The sequence below is a fragment of the Microtus pennsylvanicus genome, chromosome 10, assembly GCF_037038515.1.
Source record: "Microtus pennsylvanicus isolate mMicPen1 chromosome 10, mMicPen1.hap1, whole genome shotgun sequence".
NCBI lineage: Eukaryota > Metazoa > Chordata > Mammalia > Rodentia > Cricetidae > Microtus > Microtus pennsylvanicus.
The window spans coordinates 4,921,371-4,946,411 of record NC_134588.1 but is presented as its reverse complement, the minus strand read 5'-3'; the positions used below and the strand labels follow the sequence as shown (position 1 = coordinate 4,946,411).

Below are 25,041 nucleotides of genomic sequence, written 5' to 3'. Positions count from 1 at the left end.
TATAACAAATCCTGGAGATGCCAAGGAATGAGTGAGGCTGACCCTTATCTTTCAAATTCTAGTAGTCATTGTGGAGGATGGTGAAGGAGAAGGTTATGGTGAGACAAACTACCCTAAGATTAAGGAGCGTAGGTGATAGCTCCGGAAAAACAGCTGGCTCACTTTTGGGTGCCTCCCAGAAAGCAGGGTAGGAAAAGAACGTATCCCACATGTCAAGGAGCTGCAGGAGACCTGGATTTGTGAAATCAGGCTTCCCCCAAACGTTTCAGAGCAAGGCTGTGTCCTCTACTGGGACACAGCTACTTTGCAATTCTATCAAACTATTTCTGCTAATCAATTTGATATTGCATGTTTTGTCTGCAACGCTATGCATGTTTTGAGAACGAGCAGCGGCACTCTACGTGGAAAAGATGGAGGTCAAGTTAGGAGTTCGTAGAAGTTTTTTCTATCACCACCCATTCTATTCTTACTTTCCTCCATTCACCTTCTGTTGCTGGCTCGGCAGGTAGGCCTGCCTTTATTCTGTCTTACAGGTTTTCACTTAGTTCAGGGCTGGCTCCACCTACAGACTCTTCCTGCCCGAGCTTGTCGCAGGCCATCTGAAGCTGTGCAGACTGCAACAGCAAGTTCGGCCTGAATCACGTCTTCCAATTTTGTTCAGGCTGCCAAGAGTTATGAGTAAGAGTGAGCTGTGGGCGTGGCCGGAGTGGGAGGCGAGGGCGTGGCCGCAGGTGAGCCAGCTCCCCAGGCCCCAGAGCACTGCTTTCACTGCCACTGAGAGCCTACCTCCTCCTGTTTCCCTTGCAAAGCATTTCCCAGGATACCAGCTGCTCAAGGTAAGCATAGTGGGGCAACAGGGCTGGTGACTTCCCTCTTCAGGACAAGTAATGAAATAGTTAGGGGATTGACTCCAAACGGTGAAGAAAGTGAACAGATTTCATCAAGGGTAGCCGGCCTTCAGTGTGATGGGTTGCAGTCCCAGCTCCTAAGGCGTTGTTTGTGCGTGGCTCTGGGAGAACCATCTCCACTCCACATAGCCACCTATGCTCAGAATATGAAGAAAGCAAAGGACACGAAGTTTGGGTGATGATGGTGTGGGGAGCAGCAGTGATTTTGGGGAGACTGAGATTGTTTCCAGACCTACCGTGGAATACAGGGCGGATTTGTGATGCAGGGTGTGGTATTTAAGGCCTAGAGAAAGTTGAGAGGAAGAGAATTGGGGGCAACCTTCCTAGTGAGCCGTGTGGGGTCGAAATGAAGACTGCTTTGTCATTTTACACGTTAGATCAGTGTTCCTTGTCTGACAACTGTGTTCTGGGCAGAATCATTCTCTCTCGGTCCTATTAGATTCAGCAAACTTGAAAAAAAAATCGTGTATTTTCACATAAATTTCTGAACTTTGAGATGTGCTGTCTCTTCCTCATGGGTAACAATAATGATAATAATACAGAAGTTTTATGGTTTCGTTCAAACATTTCATACTGAAAACTTGATTTAATGCAATTTTGGCAATTTCATTTGCCAAAACCGGATCTCAGAACTCGGGGACCTTGACCAATTTTTGCTCAGCTACTCAGGCTGAAGAAAGGTTCAGCGGTAAAGTGATGTCTACAGTCACACAGCAGAAGGCTTCAGACTGACAGTCAGGCATGTTTTATGACATAAGTTCTGGTAAAAACTTTCCTTTATCTTTTCCATCTCAAGAGAATCTTTAACAAAATTGTGTTACAAGCATCAGTCACCTTAAAGTAAGTGCAGGCCTTGATGAGCTCCCGGATGGGTGGAGAGGAGAAAGCCTAGCAGAACAGGACTCTAGCAAGTGAGTCAGCAGCTTCGCACCCCTGCCTCCTAACGCCCTCAGGATGAGCTTCAGTCGCTCTGGGTTTGACTTTGGAGCATGCAGTCTCAGCAGGTTGGGTCATCCAGGTGTGGCAGGGTTAGTCTGGCATTGTCTGGCAGCCATGTAGTGGGCCAGCAGTTAAGATTGGCGGGCTCCTCCGAGGTTGGAAATGACAGATTGTCCTCATTACCTAGGCCTGCACTCTACTTTCCTGACATGAAGGCACTTTTTGACCCAATCACTTCATTCAGTTCTCATAGTGCGGCGTCACATAAGGAAGCTAGAGAGTCTCATACTTTTTCTTAATCTGGTACTGTTTTCTCCTCCTCGAGTCAGAAAGTGAACCATAGAGGCAGTGTTCTGTTCTTATGCTTCAGGTCAAATTATTGCCCAAGGACCAGTCATATCAAAGCTCCAAGAGGGATGGGCTTGGTGGCAGAAGCCTGTGATCCTAGCCTCCTGAGAGGCTGAGGCAGGAGAATGGCCAAATTAAAGGCCCACTTGGGTGAGAGGGAATTTAAGGTCAGACTGGGTAACGTAGGAAAACCGTATTTTAAATTAAAAGATTAAAAAAATGGACGGGGGTCATAGCTCAGTGGTAGAGCATTTGCCTGGTATGCATAAGGTTCAGCCTTCAATTCAGCAATGGGTGAGTAGATAAATAATACCTAAGAGAGGTTCTTCACCAACTCTCCTGTCTGTGCAATGAGGCAAATCAGGCTAAAGGATAGTTGTAATACTCTGGTGTGGAAAACTGCATTTTCTTCTTTAGACAGGATCTCCCTATGTACACCCCCCACCCCCCGAGATGGCATATACTATGTAGGACAGACTCTTATAAACTCACAACCCATGGCAATCCTTCTGCCTCAGCCTTCTTGGTATTACAGTATGAGCTCTCAGGCCTGGCAAAAAATTAGTTATTAAGAAATGAAGAAAAAGTATGCACGTAGTCCGCCCCCCCCTCTCTCCACATGTGTGTGTACACGTGTGTATGTACACATGTGTGTGAATCAAATGAGCGTGGAAGACAGTGTATAGATAGGATGACCTATATCATTTGACTGTGGGCATGCAGGACAACAGCCATATGCTAAGACAGTCTCAGGAAAAGTCGGGTGCATAATCTCCTTCCTGCAGGGAGCTTTATCTCTCCAGACAGCTTCAAGATGAGCACATTTGAAGATCACTGGCTTGGATGCTTTACACCCTTGGGAAATCTTTGCAAAGGGGGCATCATAAACTATTCGTCCAGAGAAGTGAGTTCTCCTCTCTCATCCTAGTGCATATGGCTCCATTCATTTATTTTATTTTGTTTTTAATTGAAATAGAATGAATTACATCATATCTCTTCCCTTGCCTCCCTGCAGCCCCTCCTAGTTATTCCTCCTTAATTCTCCCCATTTCCTCAACAAGGTGATAGCCGCTATTTCTTTGATTGTATGTGTTATAGCCCTTTACGTGTGTTGTGTGTGTGTGTGTGCAGATATATTTAAATAGAGCCTGCTGAATCTGTTTTTGTTGTTTTGCTCGTATGGTTACAAGCTGAGCATTCAACGTTGAACAGTCAATAAGGGGCTCATCGCTGGGAAGGATGAGTTCTTCTCCCAGCCATCCAGAGTTGCTTCTAGTTCTGTGTCTAGGTGTTGGGCCCTCAGACTTTCCACTCTTCCATGAAAATGTATCCATTGATATTGCCATTGTTCTGGTCCTGTTTATGCAGCCATTTCTAGGAAAGACTGTTTCACAATAGATTTCCTGGTATTTTGAAACTTAAAATTTTTCCATCCCTTCTTCCAAAATGTTCCCTGAGTCATGGATGTGTTGTAGATGTCTGTTGGTGCTGGGTTAAGTCTGTCGATCTCTACCTTATATCCAGTTGTGGTTTTCTGTGGTATACCCTCCATTTGCTCTAAGAGAAGATTTTTTTTTTTGATGAGAGAGAATAATGAGGAGGAGGCTGTAGTAGGGAGGAAAGATGAAGATTAATACAGAAAAGAGAGACAAGGGACAAATAATACCAAGGTTATTTGATAGGCCTCAAGGAATTATATTATTTTTTATTTACTTAAAATTATATACAGAGCATATAAGGTAATCTATCTATCTATCTATCTATCTATCTATCTATCTATCTATCTATCATTTATCTACCACCTACGTTCTGTCTGTTTATGAATCATCTCTCTATTTTAAAGGAAGTTAAACCTCTTGGGCTGCCAATGCTCCCTATAAGAACCACAAACTAACAAAAAGGACAAAAAGTCCAGTGCCAGACACAAGAACCCTTTCAGAGGGTTGGCCAGTGTAGGCCAAGCAATTTCCAGAACAATATAGATAATTGGCATAGCCCTTTGTTGCCTAGGAGGGTTGAGAATGGATCCCTATTGCTGCAGGCACTACACACTTAAGACACAGGACTCAGAAGACTCTAGCTGGGTCTGACCTGAAAGTCTCTTTCCTGCGGTCTAGCTTCCATGGCTCCAGAAATACTATGCAAGCTGCCAAGGGAGGGAAGCTGTTAAACAACCCTACCCAGCTGTAACACCTATGAACTGCGACAATTACCACCATGGCAAGGTGTGCAAAAGGTGCAGTCGGTGGCACTCACGTCTAGTGACAACCAACAGTTGTCTAATTGGACATACGGCCCACTCAAGAGGAGAGAAGCTATGCCTGGTCCTGGAAACCCAGCCAGCTTCTAGGACCAGTGAGGTCATGGACCTTAGAAAAGGATCTACTAACCCTGCTTTACATAAATCCTTACTGCTTTCTAAACCTTCTTATATCCTCACACCTACAGCTAAGTGTTATTCTGCTCATTTGCTTCAGTTGTCTCTGGTCTCCTTTTGTCTGATTAAGTCCATCTTATCCTTTTAGGGTGACTCACTTTGTTGTCAGTGCTTCTCTGAAGTGTCTCTGAGATTTCCGTTAGGGGTGAGGTGCTTCTCAGGGTTCCCATGGTAACTGATACTTGCTATCATCACACTTGGGCACTATCTGATGCTTGGTGGAGGCAGAAGCTAGGATGTATGCACCTTGGGATGCCTTTGTTTTTTTTTTCAATTGTTTTCATTTTATGTGTTTTGCCTGCATGTATGCCTGTGTACCACATAAATGCAGTGCCCACAGAGGCCATTAGATCTTCTGGAACTGGAATCACAGATGGTTGTGAGCCACCCTGGTCCTCTAGAAGAGCAACCAGTGCTCTTAACCACTGAGTCATCTTTCCAGCCCCCATCTTGGGATTCTTAATGCCTACTTCTGCCTGGCTTGAGTTAGGTGCTTACAGCTTATAGAATGAAATAATCAAAACATAGAGAGCTTGAAACATCAAATGCAAAACGAGCCAGAATTCCCTCAAGTAGGAAAATCAAGCAACCGAAGAAACAACCACAAGACCCAAACAAAAACAACATCCCTTCTACACACAGAGGAAATCTTGGTATCTTTGAAGGGGATCATTAAGAATACAGTATTTTTTGAACTTGAGAAACTTCAGAAAAAGTTAAATGTGAGCAAAAACCCAATTATGAAGAAAGAAGGTGAGGCGGTGTGGTGGGGAGGAGCTGGGCTGGGATCCTGAAGGAATGAATTCTAGGATTGGCCTAGTAACAACTCATTCCCTGTGTGGGAGGCCTGGGAGAATCTCTCCATCTTCACTCGTTCTCTAAATGAAGAGGTGGGGCCAGGGTAGATCTTATCTCACGATAAAGGTTTATGATTGTACAATACCTCACCACAGAACTGCAGAAACAAGGCTCTTGACTTTCAGTTCTCATTTTCCTTAACGACTGAAAAAACTAATTAAGATAAAACCTAATCACACCGTTTTCCTCTCCTCCTCTGTCCCACCCCTGCCAGCCCCTCAAATTCACAACCTCTTTTTCTGTGATTATTATTGTCCCGTATTTTTATAAACACATAAACATCTAAGTACAGCCTACCGAATAGTCCTCAGTGCTGCTCGGATGCTTATGCTTTCAGGACTGACCAGGCTGGTGTTGTTTCACTAGGTAGGGGTTCACCCTTAGCCAAAGGGCTATAAATTCTTGAAAACTGTATTTGTGTTACTGCTTGTGGAGTCATCCGACTTTCTCCTGTCAAGATGAAAGTTACTCCAATGTGGGTATGAAAGGTGAAGGTTTTTTTCTGGGTTAGAATCAAATAGAATAATGTTTTTTTAAATTTTTTTTTCCGTTTATTTATTTATTAAAGATTTCTGTCTCTTCCCTGCCACTGCCTCCCATTTCCCTCCCCCTCCCCTAATCAAGTTCCCCTCCCTTGTCAGCCCATAGAGCTATCAGGGTTCCCTGCCCTGTGGGAAGTCCAAGGACCACCCACCTCCATCCAGGTCTAGTAAGGTGAGCATCCAAACTGCCTAGGCTCCCACAAAGCCAGTACTTGCAGTAGGATCAAAAACCCATTGCCATTGTTCTTGAGTTTAAAAAAAAAAAAACTTGGGTTGTGAGCCCAACCTTTAATGACTGAGCCATCTCTCCAGCCTGAATAGTATTTTTAAAAAGACTGATTCTTGGATTTTCATGAAAATCGAAGAAGACAATCCTGTACAGAGGCGATGAAAAGGTGGAAACAATTGAAATGGTTTTAGCATTTCGAATGCAAATTTTTAGTCATGTAAACTTATTGTATGGGGCTTATTCATCTGGATTTGAAATTTACACGTTTTAAAATAGAATTTGCGTGTGCAAAACGACCTATGTAGGAACTTCACACTTTTTTCTGGGTGTTACTGTCCACATGTCTGAGATTTGCTTAAATTCGTAGTCTTACCACACAGGGAGTCGCCAGTTGGTGTACTCTGTCGTCTCTCCAGCTCCCTCAGAGGACAGCAGCTTTGCATTGTTTCTCAGGTCACTCAGGACCAATTGCACAGCCACTGGTGTGATTTTCATTAGATAATTATTTGATTTCCTAACTGGTGGCGGTGTGCCACTTTTCTTTTCGCTGTGACAACATATGTGAGGCGAACAGCTGAAGGCAGGGTGTGCTTCCTTTGTCTGTCAGTTGCAGAAGACACAGTCCCTCGTGACAGGGAGGGGACAGGGGTGGGACGAGTGGGGGACTAGTCGCACTGTGAATCCACAGTCAGGAAACAGCATGACTGACGCTTGTGCCCAGCTTGCTTTCTGTTTCCCATTCAGTCTGGGACCCTGGCCCCTAGAATAATGCCACCCGTGGTTAGAGTGGTCCTTTATCGTAATTACCCTGGAGACTACCTCACAGGCATGTGCAGAGATTTGCTTCCATGGGGCTCTAAATTACACTAGTTCACAGTGAAGATGAACCATCACACCACTACAACGCTCTCCATACATATGCAGACCTTGCACTGATACCTTTGGGCTGCATCGGATGGTGGCGCTGTAGAGACTGCTCCCTTTCTTCACAGCCAAGGAGGATTTTCTGAACAAGGAGCCAGTTGTCAGGCAGACATGTGGGTTTGGACTTCAAAGCCCACCATGCAGAGGAAGGTTCTCTGTGCTGATGGGAGCCATGCCATGTGTCAAGTGTGCATGCATTTATAGCTTCCAACCACAACCTGGATCCAAGCCTCACACTGTAATACAGCACTTGTATTAATATTGTAACTAGACTCATTGAAAGTTGAGTGAGTCTATGCACACAGTTATTTAGGCTGAATGGATCTCAGCATGCTGGAACTAAGGAACGGCAGAGTGAATGTCTCCTTACACTCTGACATGCTTCCTGGAGGAAGTATTGAACAGTTTGCGGGGATCTGACTTTAGGTTTCTTTGTTTGGTGAGGACACAGTTCCTCATTTCCCACACAACTCAGGTTAAGCTGTGGTTGTGCTCAACTCAGAATTGTCAGGGTTAAACATGCTGCTAGAGGAAGCCTGAATTCTGTTCTCCAAGTCTCTCATATGCTCCCCGTGGTGGGCAGATGGCTCCAAGCCCTCCACAGACACACAGCAGGGGATTCTGCTGATTTCCGTTCACTTCACACTGGTCAGCCTTTATGCAGGGTGACGATGTCATGGTCCCACCCGAGAGCAGGAACAGGACTAATGGCTTTTTAAAAACGCATAAACGCTCACCACAAGTTTTTGGTGCCTTGTGATAGATTTGTAATAGGCACACAAGTCTGTCTGCTCTTGCTATACTTACCATAGGCATAAGCAGAAGGGCAATGTCAGGGAGAATGGCTGGTGGTCACCAGTGCAGGGTGTGTGTGTGTGTGTGTGTGTGTGTGTGTGTGTGTGTGTGTGCGCGCGCGCGCGCGCGCGAGCGAGTGAGAAGAGGGGGGCAGAGGGTGGTTGGTGGTCACCAGTGGGGGAGGTCAGGAGGTCAGGGAATGTGACTGGTGGTCACCAGTGGGCTCAACTTTGGCTTTCTTTTGCTAATAACTGTGATTTTCAGATTCTCAGGAATATTATGATCTATTTGAACCCGGAATCCACTTTTTGATTTATTCTCTTGTCTTTGCATCTGTAATCTGTTTAGGTCTAAGATGAAAATTGTGATTCTGTCCTTGTACTTGACTCTAAGACATTTATGGGTCCTGGCTAAGGAAGCCTTTGACCCTGGGAACTAAAACTGTCTCTCTGACCTCAGCATACACATCCTGTCTAAGCTATGTAGCAGTTTGCTCTCCCTGTATGTATACAGGTTATCTTTCATTTCTGTGTCTCCGTATCTATATTTTCTTTCCTATTCTCAGAAAGACACTTGTCACATTGGATTAGCCTCCACCTGACTCCAGTATGACCTCATTTTAACTAATTTAAACTGCAGAGACCCTCCTTCCAAACAAAGCTAAATTCATAGATATTAAGAATTAGGAATTTGCTGGGCAGTGGTGGTGTACGCCTTTAATCCCAGCATTGGGAGGCAGAGTCAGGCAGATCTCTGTGTGTTTGAGGTCATCCTAGTCTACTGAGCGAGTTCCAGGACAATCTCCAAAGCTACACAGAGAAGCACTGCCTTGAAAAACCAAAAAGAAAAAATTTAGGAATCTAGTGTATTTTTGAGAACAAAATTATACACTTATTAAATAGAACATCATAAAACTGTTACAATTACTTTTTGATATACAAATAGATATTTTGTCTAATTTAACCAAAAAAGTAACTGAAATAAGCGGACTGAGTTTTTCTAATGGCATCAGTTGCTCTGACTGCTTGCTGAGGAAGTGGCACCAGGGCTGGGCATCAGATGCTGGCCACAGTGAGAACAGCACACACAGAAGACATCATGCACCTCCAGACATTTGCCCCGAGTTTCTTCATGTCTGCCGTTCTTTGGGAATTTACCGAAAGTTTCTTCTTGTCTCCTGCCCTAGATCATTGCTTCACTGAAGTAGATTTCTTACTGCTGTTGGCAGGATGTAGCTGAGAACACATTTTATGTTGGAAATTAAGTTTTGTGCTTGGTTCCAGGCCCACGATGGACTCCCTGAGACTGGCAAATTCTGCTTTCGCTGTTGACTTGTTCAAACAGCTATGTGAAAAGGAGCCCACGGGAAACATTCTCTTCTCTCCAATATGTCTCTCTACTTCCCTGTCACTTGCTCAAGTAGGTGCCAAAGGTGACACAGCAAATGAAATTGAACAGGTAAGCCACCCAAACCTTGTTTTGATTTTGAATGGGGATAGTTACTAGAATTCATAGTCAGGGCCTAAGATAAAAGACATGTAGACATCTCCAAGGCTCCCTTAGTCTCTTCTAAATGTGAACTTCACTTATGGGTAGCATGATCTATATTTAGAACGGGTAGCAGGTTAGGATGTAGAATATGGGGGTCTGACAGATGTTCCATTTCCCAGTGACTGTCAGCAAGTCACATGACATCCCTCACCTGACATTTCTGAAGATCAGTCCATGACTTGTTAATACTCCACTGCACACACTCTTGGTAAATGGGAAAAATCTGTCCCCTGCCCCCTGCCCTACATTCAGAGAACAAGAACTGCTCTCAACAGACAATTTATTTAGAACTTAATATTAAGATATGAGCTCAATCACATTCTACTCTAGAGTATTTCCAATTTCAGAAGTAACATTTTAAATTATCCATCTCCAAGTTGGGATAGATAAAATAAATGGCATGCACATATGTTTTAGAACACTGGGGGTTTGGTTATCTCATTTGAGAGGCATGGACTAAAGCAAATTTTCCCATGTAAATATATACGTAATTATATAGATGTTTCAGAGTTTCTTTGGGGCTGTGCTTGATTAGCTTGGTAAAGTTCTTAAATGAGTTGATTTTCTTGATTGCTGTTTTGAGGCCTCACAATCTCTTAGACAGTACAGTAATTCCAATCCCATTCTATTATTTTTTTATGTAGATTGATGTAAGGTTAAAAAAAACCCTTTCTTTTCACAAGCTCATCGGTATTTAAAATCACAAGTATCCATAAAATCATGACTCATAAATGTTGCCCAGGTTAGGATGAGAGACCAAGAGAGGCAGAGGCAGCTACTTGAGTCCTAGGGAGAGCTGCTATGAACTCCTCTCCAAATGCTCCAACCCAGCCTCCACTTTTTACTTTTCATTCCTTTTTCCAGAAGGGCTATGGGGCCTGTCCATTCCTCGACCAAAGGAAAAGTATTTCAGTGCATGTGACATATCTGGTTTTACCAAAACTTCTGGTCTTTTTAAATATTATTTTTTCTTAATTCTTGGGAATACACGCACGCACACACACACACACACACACACACACACACACACACACACACACACAATGAAATGATAATGTTCATCCTCATTTAACTTTTCTAACTCCCTTCAACCCCCCAACATGGCTTTTTCCAAGCTTCATGCCTTTTTCCCCCTGCCAACCTGCTTAGTCCAATTGGTGCTGCCTATATGTGTAGAGGTGAGAGGTCATCCCCCGAGGCACGGGAAATGTGCCAGTGGCTGTGCATTTTCTGAGTTCTGGAGAAGCCCCCTTTTTGCCATGGGCAGCAGTCAACACTGACATGCATAACTGGTCTAAGTTCTGAAATAAGAGAATGAGCACTCAGCCACAATGGGCCATCTTTTTTGACCTCTCTTTCCCTCACAACACGAAGGCTTGTGAAATGTGGAAGCGGAGGCAGTAAGAACGTAGGGCATGGAGGATGTGGGGAAGTGCTGTGAGATGCAAACTCCTGGGCCTGACAGGGTCACAGCACCCATCAGCTCCCAGCAGCTATGGTTATCTGCACCACAAGACCTGAGCCGGACACAGACAGAGAGCCAGGGAGGTGCTCTTTATGCCTCATACCTTACTGAGGAGCTACTGATGCCCGGATTCCTTCCTTCTTCCTTCCTCCCTCCCTTCCTACCTTTCTCTTCTCTTTCATTCTTTCTGTCTCTCCATCTCTGTCTCTGTCTCTCTGTCTCTGTTTCTCTCTCTCTCTTAGAACGTGGGATCTTGGGATCTGGTTCAGGTCCTCATTCTTGCAGTGCAAACACTTTATCTCCTCAACTCCCAGAACAATGTTTTGTTTTATTTTATTTTTTGATAATGGAATGCTCTTTTTTTTTTTCTTTTAAACAGGTTCTTCATTTTGAGAACGTCAAAGATGTACCCTTTGGGTTTCAAACAGTCACTTCGGATGTAAATAAGCTCAGTTCCTTTTACTCTTTGAAGCTAATCAAGCGACTTTACATAGACAAATCTCTGAACCCTTCTACAGTAAGTGGTTTTTCACAGCTTGGTTGTGCTCCATCCCAGGAAAGGCATGTCACTTTGTGGGCCCACAGCTTGTTCCAGGACACCTCCTTTCATAGGCCAGCTATGGTTTAAAGCTTAGAAAACGAAAGCGACCTTACTGCAGATGATGCGGGATGAAACAGCAGTCACTTCTGGCTTGGAATACAGAGAACCTTGTCCCCTTTTCCTATGAACTTTAACCAATCCTTCCCCACCCTCAGTTCCTTTGGAAAGAAGGGATCATGGAAGGACCAACTATCTAGTAAACAGATCTTCATAAGGACTCAAAATGACTTGCAAGAAACTCTCTCCTTAAACAGTGAGGGCACACACTGCTTGAGGTTGTCTTAAACTCCCCAACTCTTTTTTTAAATTTGTCCAGATAGCATTTAGAATCAGTAGAAAATAACCAACATAAATGACTCGTTGTCATCAGATGTGAGCCCGTACTATTTTCCTAGGCCACTCAGAAAGACGTTGTACAAAGCTGCCGTAGCCATTTAAGCCAAGGCATTTCTTGAAGCAGTCATATGAAGAACACTGTGATCCCCTCCTGTTAGATCCTAGAGTGTAGCGCAATATTTTTAAGATCTCTATTCTAACTCATAACTAACATTCTCGATTATAGGACTTTCCCTTCTCTGGTAATGTAGAACTGACTTAGCTTTTGTTTCTCTGGTCACAATTTCAAGCTTCTAGATTGCCAAGCCAAATGTCCCACTATGGCATGGCAGCGTTCTGCATTCCATGCTTGCTTTTGTGAGAGACAGTTGAGAAATAAGTTATTAGATATTGTTGTGAGTTTACCCTTATGGCACGAAGACACATATGCACAACTATTTTTATTCCAGCTGTCGCCTGGGAAATGAAAGAAAATTGAGATGTGCATTTCATCTGAGTATGGGAGCATGTTAAAAACTCCCCAAGTGATGTTTAAAGACTTGTCATTGGCAATGACAGTGGGGGCTCTTCACTTGCAGTCTTTTGATGTTCTTAGGAGTGCTGGCTGCTCCCACCACTCCACGGTTGACTTTTAGCTAAGTGGAGCTAAGTTAGTTGGGTGAGACTGTTGTTACTCTGAAGGAATCCAAGAACAGAGTGACACGGCATCCAACTCTGTTAGCTTGCTTGGACTTCCCTTCTGTATTTAGAATCATTTCTACAAAACTTTTCTTTTCTTCTCTTCCCTTCCTTTCTCCCCATCCTTTCCTTCATTTCTTTTCTTTTCTCTTTTCCCTTTCTATCCCCTCCTTTTCCTTGACATTTTCTCCCTTTTTCTTTCTCCTTGCCCTTCTCTTTCCTTTCCTTTTCTTCCCTCTATTTCTTCCCTTCCCCTCCCTCCCTCCCCTTCTTTTCTCCTTTCCCCGTCTCTTCCTTTTTCTCTGTTTTTCATTGATTCTCCTACCACGAAATACCTGCAAATTTACCAGCTGGTACCCTGAGGAGTGGCCCCTGAATTTAAACCTTTCAAGTATTTGTTGAAAGCCTATGTTCATGGCCTCCTATCTCTTGTATCAAGATCAGTGTGGCTAGGATTTGCATTTTAAACAAGAATTAGAGTTAGACACAGCACTATGTTCTCCACAGTCCCATACTTCACATTTCAATGTGCAACTCATGGAAATCATGCTAAAATGCGTAGTCTTAGTCAGTCAAGGGGCCGGAGAGCTCATTCTAACAAGCTCTTAGGTGATGCTTGACTTCTGATCTTTGGACCATATTTTGAGTGTCAGGACTCTAAAGAATATTCATTTATTTTAGTGGAGATAAGGGTTTTTGCTCATTGTTTTCATTTCTGATTCTTATTTTTGACATACATCATATATATATATATATATATATATATATGTTGTATTCATTATTTGTTCTTGTTGCAGTAATAAAATACTTTCTAGAGGCAAATTAATGGAAGAAAAAATTATTTTGGCTCTAAGTTTCCAAAGTCCATGGCTGTTTGGGCAGAAATGTCAGTAGGAGCAGGTATCGGAAGACAGCTGCTCACATCATGAAGGAACAGGGAGTAGAGAGTGACAGGAAGTGACAGTGAGAATATTATCTCCAAGGACCTCAGTGACCTTTTTTTTTCCAGTTAGGCTGTATTTCTCAAAGTTTATAGGAAGTCTCAAAATAGCACCAGAAATTGAGAACTAAAAGTTCAAACCTTAAGTGTCTGAGGCATATATTAGTTTAAAATCACAACTGCATATTTTTACTATGTATGTAATAATATAAGTAAATATTTTTGAAATATTGAGATTTATACTTTAACTATACATATTTAATATAGTGTTTCTTTTGTTTTTGACAGACCTGATAATCAATTGATAATTTAATAATTGTTATGTCTTATAACTGAATACATAAAACATCTAATACAAAGAAAATACTTATTTCTACATGAGGCTTCATATGGTGTGACCAATTTTTGAAAATATATGCATAGTAATAGATATTTAAGGAATTCATTTCTTAGCATTAGCTCCACCTACAGATGCTAAGAGCTTTGTGATTCTGTGAATTGGATGTTTTTCAGGAATTTATCAGTTCTACAAAAAGGCCATATGCAAAAGAATTGGAAACTGTCGACTTCAAAGATAAACTGGAAGAAACGAAAGGTCAAATTAACAGCTCTGTTAAGGAGCTCACAGATGGCAAGTACCCTTTAATGTTCTGTAAACAGCTGAGCAAAGAGGTCTCCCTGATTAACAATGCTTGCTTCAAGCCTAAAAGTATTAAACATCTGGAAGCTTCTTCGGGTAATTTTAGTGCGCAAGCTAAGTTCTTTGCCCATCAAGTCATGTCAACAACTCCAGTTTCTGGCATTTCTTGTATCAGCTCATAACTTGGCAAATTATATGCCTTTTTTTCTTTAGCGTGCTTTGCTTTGCTCTCTGACAAGCTGCCACATGCCTTGGTAGGGGCCCAGCTTTATACTATGGCTTTTGGCAAGTCACAAAGTCAGGTTTTAAAGTCTTGAATTGGGAAGATAATCCTTGAATCTACTTCCAACTAAAAATTTTTACAACTTTACCAAAAATGAAAAAAAAATCCAAAAAGTCTTAGGCAAATGCAAATCTAGAACAAAGCAAACCTAGCAACCAGAGTGGAAGTTTGTCCTTAATCTCACACGTTCTCAGGCTGCCCGCATTCAAGTCCATTCCTGCTTCCTTTCAGCCCTCTTTCTGGATTGACTTCACCGCCCCCATTAAAAGTTCCTGTCAGTTGTCTCACTTGCCAAGGAAGAATCGGAACTCAGATGGTTTGGATTGCAGTCAGTGACTGTTTCTCCTTTCCTAGAGATTTGTTTGTTGAGGGGGGCCTGTTGGGAGGTAGAAAGTAATTTTGAAGGACTGGCGGTCACTGACGGCTGCCGAGGGATAGCTGCTGGGGTGAGAACTTTTGAGAACTGTCAGAGACCAGCATGGCATCCCATTTGAGTGCTGCCTCATGAATGATGTCCACCTCTAACAACATGGGAAGAACAGGAACTCTGGAGTCATTTAGAAGCCAGATTCGAATCCAGGTACCACATATAGATGGTCAACACGTTTAGATATGGAGCTGCAATTTACAGAACAGTCAAATGTGGCATATCTTAATAAAATTCACACGTGATTGCTGTGAGGCCTCCAAATAGATGGTGTGTATATACACTATATGGTAGTCATAAACATATATGCATGTTGATATATATATTGCATACACACATATATGTTACTGAAATAAAATCTCTTTAGCCTTACATGGGAAGGAAAAGCTGATGTAAACAGCACCAGGTTTAATACAATTTTGAACATTATAAGCAGAAAGAAGCTTTGGCTTAAAATCGCTGTTGCAGCTTTGTTTATAAACTGTCTAAGCTTTCTATCCTGGCATCTCAATAAATTTACAGTTTCTGACTGGAGATGGTGGGACTTAGGGGGAATTCTGAATTTGGAGACAGAAGCAAGGTGTCAGCTGGCACCTGGATTTTTATTAGCTCTTTGGATTTCTTTAATAAAGTCATCACGTAGCCGACATAGGTGGCATCGGCAGGACTGGACTCAGGTTGAAGGGCCTAGAGCATGAAAGAAAATGCAGGCTGTATGTTATACACTCATTAGTTAGCATCTTAAGGCAGTGCTGGCAGAACACTGACCCTGTGCACGGTTCCTTAAAATGGACACTGGGCATGACCACAGCATGAAAATTAGGGAAGTGACAGTGCTTTGCAAAAATGCCAGGTGCCATTCAAACCAGAGCAGTGTTTTTCTTAAGGGGGTTTCGTGGTTGTGCTCTGTGGGCTGTGGAGGACTTAAGGCCTGAGGTAATTATGACGTGATTGCACTTGTGAGTGTTACAACTGATCTCCAGTCCATCAGCTGCCTCCAAGGAGTGAGCTGGGGAAAGGAGCATAGAATCGTAGAGTGAAGATGTAGCCTTAGCTGAGCACAGTAGAGCAGCCCTTGACCCCTTCTGAACCTCAGGTTCCTCAACTGTAAATGGAAAACAGTGAGGTGATATACGTGGAGGTGTGGACATGGCCTGGTGAAAAGCGGGTGTCTACTCAGTCAGCGCAGGAGTACAAGCTGAGTCAGAAAGGGCTTATTTCCAGTCCTAGATCTCTCTGAGATGTCTGGTCTGGAAGGGGAGGAGGGCAGAAAAGATGACCTCAAGTGGACAGCCTTGGCTACCAGTCCTTCCAGGTGTGATGCTAAGGAGTGATGGGCATCCAGTCAGTGAACAAGCATGCAGTAGCAGGCTACTTCGATGAATAACCGTGATGTGTGGTTTCTACAATAATTTGCAGGCCATTTTGAGAACATTTTGTCGGAGAACAGTATAAGCGACCAGACCAAAATCCTCATGGTTAATGCCGCCTACTTTGTTGGAAAGTGGATGAAAAAATTTTCTGAATCAGAAACAAAAGAATGTCCGTTCAGAGTCAACAAGGTATGCACAGCATGAAGCAGGAAATGGGTTTCAAATCGTGGCAGCAGAGCAGGGCTCAGGGACTCAGCGTGGATGTGAAAACTTCCTGAAATCAAGGAGGGAAGGAAGGGAAGGAAGCAAAGAAACCACGTTAGAGGCCTTTGGGTTATCAGGAAAGTTAGACCAGTTAGGAATTGTGCTCCTGACTCAGTCACCTCACTTTTATCTCATTTTCTTACATATCTGGTGATAAAAACCACGGTTTAATATTCATCTCTTACCCCTTCCTCCTTTCCCCTTTTGGTAGAGCCCATCCCCAGCCCAGCCCCAGCGCAGCCCCAACCCCATTCCTCCCATCCAGCCCAGCCTTCCACTCCCCAGCCCAGCCTAGAGCATTTATAATATGCTTTGAGGCCCTGGTTGATTATGAAGAACAAAGCATAGCATGACTCATCTATTCCCAGGAGTCATTACAAAAAGGATTAGAAGCTCATTTTTTGGGGGGCAGTATCATTTATGCTATTGAGGTGGATGCATAAAAACTAATATCTGTAAACAAAGGACCATTTTAAAATATATTAAACCAAAGAATCAAGACTAGAAAAATCTTGAAAGATCCTGGGGAACCTCAGAGATTTGTGTGTGATTTGGTTTTGTATGAGGAATGTGACTTGTATGAATATTTGGGCCAGCAAAATGCCTCAGCAGATAAAGGAACTTACTTCCAACCCTCATGGCTTGTGTTCGGTTCCTCAAATCCACATGGTATAAAAAGAGAGACAACTTTCGTCTGTTGTTCTAACTTCCACATGTGTGCATGTACTATAATGCCATGTAGTGTCTGTGCTGGTCGACTGCTCTTGAGCATGGGCCTTCCCTAGAGTGTGGGTGATAAACAAACCCAGGGACACTCCATTGGAGAAAATGGAGTTCCCCTTTCCCAGCAGGTATCCATGGCAAAGAACTTTTTGGTTAGGGTGGGACTTGGTGTCTACTTCCTCTTCTCAGTGCAGGGATTCCATCTAGCTCCAACTGTCACAGGTCTTGTGCATGCTGTCCCAGCCTTCGTAAATTCATGCGTGTATCAGTCCTGCTGTGTTTGAGAAATGCTGATTCCTTGATGTCATCCACCACCTCTGCCTTTTATAGTCTTCCTGCCTCCTCTTCTACATAGATCTCTGAGCCTTGAGGGAGGAGTCAGATACATACATTCCTTTTAGAATTGGGCTCTGTGAAGTCCCTCACCCTGTGCACACAGTCCAGTGTGGATTTTTTTTTTTTTTTGTTAGTTACCATCTACTGAAAGAAGAAAGTTCTCTGATGCTGCTGCTCTTAGCTATGTGTATAGCCGGGTGTTGTTAGGAGTCATTTTATTGCCATGTTCCTTCAGCAGAATAATAGTAGTAGGTTTTCCCCTGAGCCCTGTCTGGTTCTCAGGTTCTTAATGCTAGAATCAAGGAGAAAATCCTTTTCACATACCAACTTGGCCTGGGTTAGCTAGAGTGGCTTCTGTAATTGCCCCGTTCCCTCATGGAGTTTATGTGAGAGGGGTATCCCTCTCACATCAAATATTTTTTTCTTAAGACAAATTTGCTTTCCTATTTGCTCAGTTAGTGGCTGAACTTTATAAGGGTAAGGACGGTGCCTTTCTCACCTCGGTGTTTACAGTTTCTTACATTAAGCACTCTGCAAACTTTTGGATGAATAATCAATCAATTTTCAAAGACCAGCACCCCAAATTTTGAGACAGTCTTATGTAACCCAGACTAGATTCCAGCATATAACATATCCTCAAATGACTCTGGCCTTCTGACTCTCCTGTCTACCTCTCCGATGCCAGGATTATAGCCACTCACCTCCACAGTTGACTCTGGCCTCTGACTCTCCTGTCTCTACCTCTCCAATGCCAGGATTAGAGCCACTCACCTCCACAGTTGACTCTGGCCTTCTGACTCTCCTGTCTACCTCTCCGATGCCAGGATTAGAGCCACTCACCTCCACAGTTGACTCTGGCCTTCTGACTCTCCTGTCTCTACCTCTCCAATGCCAGGATTAGAGCCACTCACCTCCACAGTTGACTCTGGCCTCTGACTCTCCTGTCTCTACCTCTCCGATGCCAGGATTAGAGCCACTCACCTCCACAGTTGACTCTGGCCTCTGACTCTCCTGTCTACCTCTCCGATGCCAGGATTAGAGCCACTCACCTCCACAGTTGACTCTGGCCTCTGACTCTCCTGTCTCTACCTCTCCGATGCCAGGATTAGAGCCACTCACCTCCACAGTTGACTCTGGCCTCTGACTCTCCTGTCTACCTCTCCAATGCCAGGATTAGAGCCACTCACCTCCACAGTGGGTACATGTATTGCCAGGGATTCAAACCAGAGCTCTGTGCATGATAGGTAAGCATTTGACATACTGACCCACATCCTCAGCTCTAAATTAGTGTCAGATAAAACACAACAGTCCGTGATCACATAGTTCTTAGGGAGGGAGAAGTACTGTTAGTGCCCCTGAGGAACCCAGAGTCTCCCAGGGTGCTGGGGAGGGAGAAGCTGCTCCTATGGATCCAGAGTCTCCCAGGGTGCTGGTTGAGGAGGGGGCAGGGGATTCTTCTCACACTTTCTCTCCTGAGTTCTTTGACTGCAGTGGACTTAACTGACTGCTAGGTACAGGGCTGGCTGTCCACCAGACGTGTGTTGGTGACAGCGGTTACTCTTTAGACACCTCAGACATTGCAAGTTCACACATAGGCTTTGGCATGGCTCTGGGCATGCTTGAGGCTGTCTGCCATTGAGAGCTGGAGCGGCATATACTTTACAGCCTCTGCCCTCACAGGGGTGTGGGGTCACCCCACTACCAGTCATGTTAGGGTGACATGGCTCATTTGGTTGATGGTCAGCAATGGGCCCTAGAGCATGTGGCTCAGGGGGTCTCTTGTGGATTCCCTGGGGTCACTCATGGAATGCCAGTGGGTGGAACTGGGACTTGGGCTTTGATCTTATTAGGATCTGTGGTTTTATATTTGTGAAATGGCTAAAGCATGTTTCTAAATGGAGAGAGAGAATGTGTGTTCTCCCTTCTTTCTTGCTATGAAGTCGTAAAGCCTGGTGACACCAGAGCCTGGAAACCTAGCCCCTGAGCAGTTCTAGGGGTGATGTCATGGTAGTTCAGTATCTGCCAACATGCGGTTAGACTTGACTCTGTCTGCATGGGGTAGCACACTGCTTTTGAATACAGGTCCTATTACTTCTCTCCTGAGTCCTTTTAACCACATTTGTAAATCACTGAGTGTTTTGAGTGATGGTATTAAACTGTTTCTAATGTACCTTGATGTTTCCTTTAAGGGCTAGACTATACTGGTGAAGTTATAGTAAGAGCTTAATGTGATGTTTATTCTGAGAAATTCTGTACACATCTACAAGTTATGTACTTAAAAGCTTGAGACAAGAAGTGGTTTGGGGTTTAGATTGTTTTCCCCAGATTTTGTAATACTTCCATTTATTTAATGAATTATCTTGGGGGTTGAACCCAAATCTAACTAAGGAATTTTTTTTTCATATACATATTAGAAAAAGTTTGAAAATAATTTTATACATTTTTCTTTCTCCTTTTTCCTCTATCTTTGTGTGTGTGTGTGTGTATGTGTGTGCTCACGCGTGTGCACACACGCACGCACATTGCTAGGGTATTGAACCCACAGCTTTGCACATGGTAGGCAAATGCTAAAGTCCTGAGCGATATCTTCAGTCCGTGTGATTCTGAGACAAGGTATTTCTATGTAGCTCAAACTGGCTTTGAATTTCCGATGTAGCTCAGGCTTGCCTTCAATTCCTGGTTCTTCTGCCTCTGCCTACAGAGTGCTGGGTTACAGGTGCCTGCTCCCGTATTCATATTAATTCCTTGTATTTTGATGTAAGTAAAATTGTGCTATTTTCCTTTTTATGTGTGTAAATATAATATAGTTTTTTATCATGTGGAGCACATGGGATAGTAAAGTACATGAATAACTTTCAAATGAAGTCATAAAGTCATCACAGGATGCAAGCATGCAAGCAGTGTGGATTCCCTTGTCTGTGCTTAAGCTACAGTGATCCAAAAGCATAAGAGAAGTTGGTATATTTCTATCTCTATTATCATTCCTGTCTCTATTTCTATCTCCATCATGTAAATCTGTCTATGTTTGTATAGATATGTTTATATGCATATATATGTATTTTTTTATAAATTGAACATTAACCCTTTTAAAACTTTCTCTTCTAACAGACAGACACCAAAACAGTACAAATGATGAATCTAGAGGCCACGTTCTGTTTGGGCAACATTGATGAGATCAACGCTAAGATCATAGAACTTCCCTTCCAGAATAAGCATCTCAGTATGCTCATTGTGCTACCCAAGGATGTGGAGGATGAGTCCACAGGCCTAGAAAAGGTCAGGAGGCATCTGGGCACTTAGACAGGAGAACAAGTGAGAGGAGGGAGGAGCAGGCACGGCCCTCCCCACACATCCTAGCCCAGTCATCTTCAAGGGGTTTGAGGTCCAGTCTGGTTCTTTTCTTCTTTAAAGTGAAAACAGCCAACAATTGTTTGTCATCTATGGGCCAAGGTTTCTACTAAAGTCTTTCAATAATTTTCTCATTTAATTTGTATAACATTCCTACGAAGTAGAAGCCATTATCATGTTCTTGTTTATTAATGAGGAAGGAGGAAGTCACAGAAGCGAGTAGCTAATGGCCACATGATCAGTCAATGACATGAAGATAAAGAGTTTGAGTTCAAGAGGAAAAAGAGCTCTTGGCCTGTACTTCATGTGGTAAATGGACAGATCAATAAGCCCCTTAGCTCACTAGTTGCAAAACTAGTTAATTATAGTGATTTTTTTGGTCCTATTAATTTGTACCAAGTGAAAGTGAGAATATTAATGAGAAGTAGCTGTTGGATACTAATAGAAGACTAAATTACTCCTTCCCTATTGAAAATGCATGCACACCAGCTTGTGACTTTGCCATGCCCTTGGCTGTTATCTGCACCAGGAGAGTAACACTAGTAGCAGGGAACTGTCATTCTCAGTGGCACTTGTGGGAAGGGCAAGGAGCCATTTGACTTCATTTGTTCCATGAAGAATTTTATGACTAACTTATTTTATGCTTCATTGCATATCTATCTTTTCAACCAGTTGAAATGGTTGTATTCATCACCTGCAATCTAAGGAGCAGATCAGAGCTAGTCTGAGTTCCCATCATAAAGAGAAAAGGAATAGCTTTTAATTAACTTTGGTGGTATGCCTAGATCATAAATAATGCAAACTCTTTTGTAAAGAAAGTATAATAAATAGTCAGCGGATCTATACAAAAACTTCTAATTTTATATTCATTTTACTGTGTTGTATGTAACATCATAATCTATGTGTCTGTTTCTGCAATAAAAAAACAAACAAAACTGCTCTATAATTTAAGCAAAAGAGAGCCTTCCTGTAGGGTGGGGAGGAGACGTCTGGGTGGCTGGTGGATCCTATATGAGGAACTTGCTGGGCCATCTCCAAGCCAAAGTTGATTTAGATTGTTTAAAGCTGGTCGTACAGTAATACTTTCTGTTTTTAATCAAGGTAGATCTTCCTTCCTTTATCTTTCTTTCCAATCAGAAGTAAATAAAATTCTTTCCTATTTTGTCCTTCAGATTGAAAAGCAGCTCAACCCAGACACACTGTTGCAGTGGACCAACCCCAGCACCATGGCCAACGCCAAAGTCAAACTCTCTCTCCCAAAGTTTAAGGTGGAAAAGATGATTGATCCCAAGGCTAGTCTGGAAAGGCTGGGTCTGAAAAGTCTCTTCGATGAAAACACATCTGATTTCTCTGGCATGTCAGAGACCAAGGGAGTGACCCTATCAAATGTGATTCACAGGGTATGCCTAGAAATAACCGAAGATGGTGGCGAGTCCATTGAGGTGCCAGGATCCCGAATCTTACAGCACAAGGATGAATTCAATGCTGACCACCCATTTATCTATATCATTAGACACAACAAAACACGAAACATCATTTTCTTTGGCAAATTCTGTTCTCCTTAAGTGGCAGGGTCCCGCTAAGTCTCAGGTAACTTGTCTGGAGTTGCAGATCTCTGTAAACTTTGTATGCAGACAATCACTTTCTATACAATAAATTGTTAATTTTGCGGAATCAGGAAGCAGCTGGTACTTGTCATGTGTAGCCTTCATACTAACAGACACTTCTTTTCCAATTCCTCCTTATTTTTCTTTGTCAAAGAAAATGGCACATGTTTGTAATGAAAGGGAATCACCTTAGCAAAGAATGTGTGTTTTTCATTTGTCAAAGATCTAGAACCACTCACAAAAATGTAGTCTTCCACAAAGAAATTCCTGTAAGGATGACGTGGAGGACATTATCCTCAGAACTTTGCCTTTCTTCACTGAGATGAAGAATGTTCCATACATTTCCACCATTTTAAAGCCTTGGGAACTCTAGAGTATGGGGCCCACGAGAGTACCCTGTCACTATGCTGTGGTTCTGGAAGTCTTCATATTAAACCCTGAGAAAGTTTTTTCAGGATCTTAATGGGAGATTTTAGAAAGATGGCATGTTGTAAATACTATATATTATGGAACTCCAAAAATAGGGTCTGGAATATTAATACTTTAATATTTTTGCTAAAAAGCATAGGTTATTCACACAAAACAAGTACATAAGGATAGTTCACAAATGATCAATATTTCTGAAAAGTGAATAAGTTGTCAGCTCATGGAAACACTTTGCAGAGCATTCTAGATCTTTGGAGTATTGGATAAAGTTCTGGGCCCATTTTAGCTGAAGAGTAAGACCCTAGGGGGAACCTTAGCTTTTATAAAAATTGGCTTTTGTTTCTCCTAGTTGCCCCATCTGGTCATTTGGGTGGTATGACTGCTGGCAGGGCTTCTAGCCAGATCACAAGGTTCTTCACACCTCCAACACCAGTGTCTTAAGATCTCCAGGGGGATTCTCTTGATGATAAGAGAGTTTGTGGCTGTTTAAGGAACTTTCTTTTTTTTGTCTAATGTGGTAGTGGGAAAAGGAAGGGATCCCAAACCTCCAGAAAACACAAGCAAAACTATTTAAGTACTCATCATGTGTTGGAATATGTTTCTTTTTTTTAAAATCTGGCTGTTGGATAACAGTTTGTAATCTACACACATAGTTTATTAATGGTTCTGATAAATTAGTTATGTTGCAACCCAACCTAATGTTTTAACTCACCCCCAGAAGGAAATATTTGCTGTGGTTTTTCTTATATGCCTCTCCTTTTCCAATTCATTGCCGTTTATTGTAAATAATTTTTTTCTTCTGAAGGTTCAGTGGTGACTTTTTTTCTGTGCTATTGACAATAAAGTATTATTGAATTGTGTGCCTTGTTCTTTCTCTATTGGCTTAGAGTTACTGTCTTCTTCATTTTGTTTATACATGTAAATATCTTTTGGAAGGTCGCTAATGTGTACTAAAATGAATACAAATAAGTCATACTATTCTTTCTCCCTGGCCATTGGCTCTTGCACTCTGTTATTCCAACAAAGACAAAACCAGGAAGGTGTCAGCAACATTCAAGCACTTACAAGTTATTTGAAATCACAGCCTCCCAGGAGGACCTGCATCTTCTCTCCTGCCTTTTCTCTTCCGCTCCTTCCCCAAAACGTAACTTTACTGAAACCCATAAGGTTATGATGTTTCTTTAGTTGATGCATTTTTCTCAACGCCATATCCATTTCTTTCTAATTACTTATAATGTACTTGAACCTAATAGTCAACACCCTCACAATACACACAAAATGAATGTGTTTTCTTTTGCAATAAATATCCAAACACACCCACTTCATAAAAGGAAAATGACTCCTTGTACAAGAGCACCACTCTTGTTCATTTCCCCCTCCCAACCTACAAATAAAATATAGGATGATTCTGGGAAAGATGAATGAGTGGGAAGAGGAGAGAGAGGGTGGTGCTTCCTGGCCAATGGCTCAGGCAGCTTCCAGTGTCTCCAGGAAGGAATTTGAAAAACATTGATTGTTTTGGTCAGTGCTTCCCTGGGATCCTCTACACTGGTCCTTCCCAATCATGGGGAACTTCTGCCCTCTAGAGGATCTTTTTGTTCTCATTACTGGGAGAATATATTTTGGTCTGGTTAATTAGTACTTACAATGGCTTGAAGACCAATCTCTCACTCCTCCTTAGGAGTATTATCCACCTCATCATGCCTACGGGGCCAGGGCAACACTACTGGGGCACTTGCTAAAAGACAGATGCAGTGAGAGCATCCCAAGGCAGAGAAAGAAGAAAGGTTTGGAATTCTAGTAGAGGATGAAGGATGTCTGCTTGCCATCATCTATAAAGAGGCCTACAATTTATTTTGGCAGATTGTACTTGGAGGAGGACCTTCCTGTGGGGGTGTGGGGCCCAGTCAGATTAAATGGTCTTTAGAGTCCCATGAGGGAGCCGTGCTGATGAACTAACATTTGGCTCCTCTCGTTCCGAATATCAGATCGCAGAGGTTCCAATCAAGCAAGGCTTCCCTCATGGCCCTATAGTTGCATGTGGAGTAGAGAGGACGGAATTG

At 42.7% G+C, this 25,041-nt stretch overlaps 1 protein-coding gene across 1 annotated transcript; it reads left to right on the top strand.

Annotated features, from left to right (window-relative positions):
- The first annotated feature begins 728 nt into the window (after positions 1-728).
- On the top strand, positions 729-23,838 carry Serpinb5 (serpin family B member 5). The gene is made up of 7 exons (XM_075987391.1): positions 729-836; positions 9,264-9,438; positions 11,376-11,513; positions 14,065-14,182; positions 16,321-16,463; positions 20,706-20,873; positions 22,118-23,838. The coding sequence occupies exons 2-7, from the start codon at positions 9,271-9,273 to the stop codon at positions 22,508-22,510; spliced, it is 1,128 nt and encodes a 375-aa protein (XP_075843506.1). The 5' UTR covers positions 729-836; positions 9,264-9,270; the 3' UTR covers positions 22,511-23,838.
- Positions 23,839-25,041: the final 1,203 nt, after the last annotated feature.

Excerpts from the sequence above, each read along its gene's own strand:
- Serpinb5 (XM_075987391.1), top strand. The coding sequence starts at position 9,271 with ATGGACTCCCTGAGACTGGCAAATTCTGCTTTCGCTGTTGACTTGTTC. Across the intron at positions 14,183-16,320 it reads TGTTAAGGAGCTCACAGATG|GCCATTTTGAGAACATTTTG; the intron begins GCAAGTACCCTT and ends AATAATTTGCAG. Across the intron at positions 20,874-22,117 it reads AGTCCACAGGCCTAGAAAAG|ATTGAAAAGCAGCTCAACCC; the intron begins GTCAGGAGGCAT and ends TTTGTCCTTCAG.